General features: G+C 40.9%; 1 protein-coding gene across 1 annotated transcript; it reads right to left on the reverse strand.

The window, feature by feature from the left end:
• Window positions 1-2,242: 2,242 nt before the first annotated feature.
• LOC307100721 (cytochrome b-c1 complex subunit 10-like) lies at window positions 2,243-2,592 on the reverse strand. The gene has a single exon (XM_079773276.1). The coding sequence runs from the start codon at window positions 2,489-2,491 to the stop codon at window positions 2,321-2,323; it is 171 nt and encodes a 56-aa protein (XP_079629402.1). The 5' UTR covers window positions 2,492-2,592; the 3' UTR covers window positions 2,243-2,320.
• Window positions 2,593-4,318: the final 1,726 nt, after the last annotated feature.

Raw genomic sequence — 4,318 nt, forward strand, 5'->3', positions numbered from 1 at the left:
CTTTTCATTAACATGAATTGGTTTCGATGACTGCTTGTAGAACATATAAATTTTTAAAGTATTTTTTTAATGATTTCAGAGAGGAAAGAAGAGGGAGTGATAGAAACAAACATCAATGATGAGAGAGAATCACTGATTGGATGCCTCCTGCACACACCCCACTAGGGATCGAGCCCACAACCCAAGTATGTGCCCTGACAGAGTATCAAACTGAGACTTCCTAGTTTATTGGTCAACACCCAACCACTGAGGCCATGCTGGCTGAGCTGTAGCACATATTATTTATCCCCTTGTCTAGTCTATTAGTAAATGTGTTAAAATTTTTTAAAAGCCTTGTTTCATTTCTCCTAAACATTTCAACCTCTTTGGAGAAATAGTTATTAATCATCATTCTCTGTTCATAACCATTCAGTTAGGCTCAAATCCAAATGTCAAGCGTTCAGACCTGTAAATGTTGAAATAATTTTGTCAGTAGAACTTCATGAGTTTCCTCGTGTTTCAATTAACTCCATTTTGCTAGATGTGATCTAAATCCTTAAAAGAGCAATCAATCTTAGCTAGTGCTCTTTGTTTTCCTCTTTAATCAAAATTAAAATATCGTTGAGGACAGGAGTGGCGCTTCCCCTTCCTTTATTTATTTATATTTATTTATTTATTTTTAATTCTCATCCGAGGATATTTTTCCATTGATTTTTAGAGAGAGTAGAAGAGAGAAGGAAAGACAGAGTGAAACATCAATGTGAGAGAAGCACATCGATTGGTTGCCTCCTGCACGTGCCCTGGGCTGGGGTTGGGCCAGGGAGAAGCCTGCAATCGAGGTACATGCCCTTGACCAGAATCAAAGCTGGGATACTCCAGTCTGAAGGTCAACACTCTATCCAATGAGCCAAACGGCTAGGGCTCCACTTCCTTTATATCTTACCCAGTATTCAGCAGGGTGGAAAGCCTAAGTAAGATGGTTAATATCTGTCTGATCAGATATGTCTATGGTACCATTAAACACAACTATGATAATCTCTAGTTCAGGAAAAGGAAACAAACTGAGTCTGTATCTCAAACTAAAGTCCAGGCCTATGCAAAACCATAAGAAATTTTTAAGAATGTTGTCTCAATCAAAGCAACTACTTGAGACCACTGTGACATCCTGAGGCTACACAGACAGAGTGAATCGGCCTCCTTGAGTTCCAGGACCTACCATTCTCACTAGTCTGCATAGTGAGGACAGAACCTTCATACTGTTTAAAACAATCTATATATATAAAAGCCCAGCAACCAAACGGTGGAACAACCAGAACGACCGGTCAACCAGTCGCTATGACACACACTGACCACCAGGGGGCAGACGCTCAACACAGGAGCTGCCCCCTGGTGATCAATGCACTCCCACAGTGGGAGGACCGCTCGGCTGACCGAGATGAGCGGTGCTCCCACAGCAGGCCGATCCCCACAGGCCACGCCCCCACCAGTGCACAAATCCATGCACCAGGCCTCTAGTCTACATATATAAAAGGCTAAGTGACTGACTGTCTGTCCAACCGACCGACCAGCCAGCCAGTACGTATGATGCAAACTGGCAATTTAAAAATACATGTTGACTCATGCATGCGCGATACATATAAAGCTCCCATCAAACTTCTTAATAGTATTACTCCTTTGGAAATGCCATGTCATAAATTAAAATTGAAAGTAGGTGCAAACATCATGCTACTGAGAAATCTTAATAGTAAATGGGATCTTTGTAATGGTACTAGATTTATTATCAAAAGATTGCAACCTAACATAATCGAAGCTGAAGTATTAACAGGATCTGCGGAAAGAGAGGTTGTTCTGATTCCAAGAATTTATTTGTCCCCATCTGACACTGCCCTCCCATTTAAATTAATTCGAAGACAATTTCCTGTGATGCCAATATTTGCAATGACTATTAATAAATCACAAGGACAAACTCTAGACAGAGTAGGAATATTCCTACCTGAACCCGTTTTCGGACATGGTCAGTTATAGGTTGCTTTCTCTCAAGTTCAAAGAGCATGTGACGTTAAAGTTAAAGTTGTAAATACTTCATCACAAGGGAAATTAGTCAAGCACTCTCAAAATGTTTTTACTCTTTTTTTCTTTTTTCTTTTTTTCAGGTTTCAGAGCAAGGTTTAATGCATTAACACATCAAAGTTATTTTCAGAAACATAGAAAGTCCTAAGTCACACAGTAGATTTCCTCTCGATCCATGCTGAAGGCTGGGGCTGTTCCAGATGTAGCAGGTGCTGAGAAGGAAGCTGTTGGCACCACCAGTCACCAGAGGGGTCTGAGGAGGTCAGTTTAATTAGTCGTCCTTCTTAAACTTGCCATTGATGTAGGGCACCCAGGCCAGAATCAGCTGCCAGTCGGTGGCCCACACTAGCCCCATGGTGCCCATGGCACCCCACATGCCCGCCGTGGGGATCCAGTTCTTAACCAGGTGGCGGTAGCGCAGGCCCAGGAACTTGCTCAGCATCGCGTTGAAGTTCGCAGTTCAGGGTGACCCCAGTTGCTCCAGGCCCGGACACACGACCTCAAAGTGTTTTTACTCTTAATGTGGTATACAGCAGATATTAGAATAAGTTTAATCAGTTTATCAGTCATTGTTTTTGTCAATATTGTTTTTATATCTTGTTTTTGTTGTTTTTATATCATGTCTTTGTTGTTATATCATGTTGTAATTGTTTATTTATTAATTTATATATCATTTTCATATACATTTTACTAATTTTCTTTCATCTCTGACACTTGTATTATAGAGAAAGGGCAAATAGCAATATTAAAATATTTCTCCTAGTTAATTTCCTTTCAATGTGCATGAATCTGTGCACCAGGCCACTAGTTAGTGTAATAAAAACCATATAATAAAATTTCAGCAGCCTGTGGGTACATGTGAGATATCACTAACAATAGCATCTCTCCTTTCACTCGCTGGATTCGAATAGTGAAGGAACTCAACAACACCCTTCCCCAGACTTTTCTAGTTGCATGGTAGCCACCATGTGTGTGATCGTGGACAGTCCTATGACCTTAACTCTGCCCGCCTTTCACACTACACTGAAAGTCACAGAATACAGCCCCTTGCCAGTCTATGGAAATCCTAATTCATTGCCTAGAATTCTGTGCCTAATGTTCACAAACCTATAAACCCATCAGATGCCAGAATGGTACCCTGTTCCCTTCAGTGCTCATTTGACCAGAGCCTGCAGTGGTCCTCACAAGTGCAGGGGAGAATGCCACAGTTCTGGGTGTTCTCACTTACCAAGTTCACATATGTCATAGCACTGTAGCTAGACACATGTACTTGAGTCAGACCACCTAGGAGGGAATCCTAGTTCTGATACTAACTCTGAACTTGGATAAATTACTGAACCTTCTGAACCTCAGTTGTCTTATCCATCCATAAAATAGGAATAATGCTATTATCCCAAAGGATAATAGCATTAATAGCTTAATATAAGGAGTGAATGAGAAAGCATGTCTAAAGGAATCAGTATAATCTGGCATATAAGTAAACATTCAATAAAGATTCATTATTGTTATGCCCTGAGAATGAATCACTGAAGAATTATTTAGCCGAAACCAGTTTGGCTCAGTGGATAGAGCGTCGGCCTGCGGACTGAAAGGTCCCGGGTTTGATTCCGGTCAAGGGCACGTACCTTGGTTGTGGGCACATCCCCAGTGGGGGGCGTGCAGGAGGCAGCTGATCGATGTTTCTCTCTCATCGATGTTTCTAACTCTCTATCTCTCTCCCTTCCTCTCTGTAAAAAATCAATAAAATATATTTTTTTAAAAAAAGAATTATTTAATGACTGGCTGCCACATCAAGCAGGGAAACCCTAAAAGTAAATTCTTTTCTTGCCAGGCATTATTTTGGGTCACATCACATAATTTATTATTCACAATAACCACCAAGGTAAATACTGTTCCCATGGTTTTAATAGGCTCATTTACCCAAAGTACCTGTTTTCTCCACTAAGTCATGGGGCTTCTCATACTTCAGAAGACTTGAGACCTTTTCATTGGTGCCATAGTTACACTGAAATCAACAACACACTCATAGGTTTAATCTGCTGTCCAGAAAGTTACCTGACTCCTTCCTGTTTCAGCTTCTGTCCACAGTTTATAAGGACACAGCCATCTCTACAAGTGCTGGATTATCACCTTTGAAGTTTTATTTATTTTGAAGTCAACAAGGATGTATCTTTTCAAAAGTAACCATATATGACCCTCTGGCACTGATGACCTCCGAGTAGGAGCTCAGTGGTTGGTTCATCTCAAACACTTTGAACCATGGCTTTTC

The sequence above is a fragment of the Cnephaeus nilssonii genome, assembly GCF_951640355.1.
Source record: "Cnephaeus nilssonii genome assembly, chromosome: 5".
NCBI classification, from domain to species: domain Eukaryota; kingdom Metazoa; phylum Chordata; class Mammalia; order Chiroptera; family Vespertilionidae; genus Cnephaeus; species Cnephaeus nilssonii.

Coding starts and splice junctions, on each gene's coding strand:
- LOC307100721 (XM_079773276.1), bottom strand. CDS start 2,491: ATGCTGAGCAAGTTCCTGGGCCTGCGCTACCGCCACCTGGTTAAGAAC.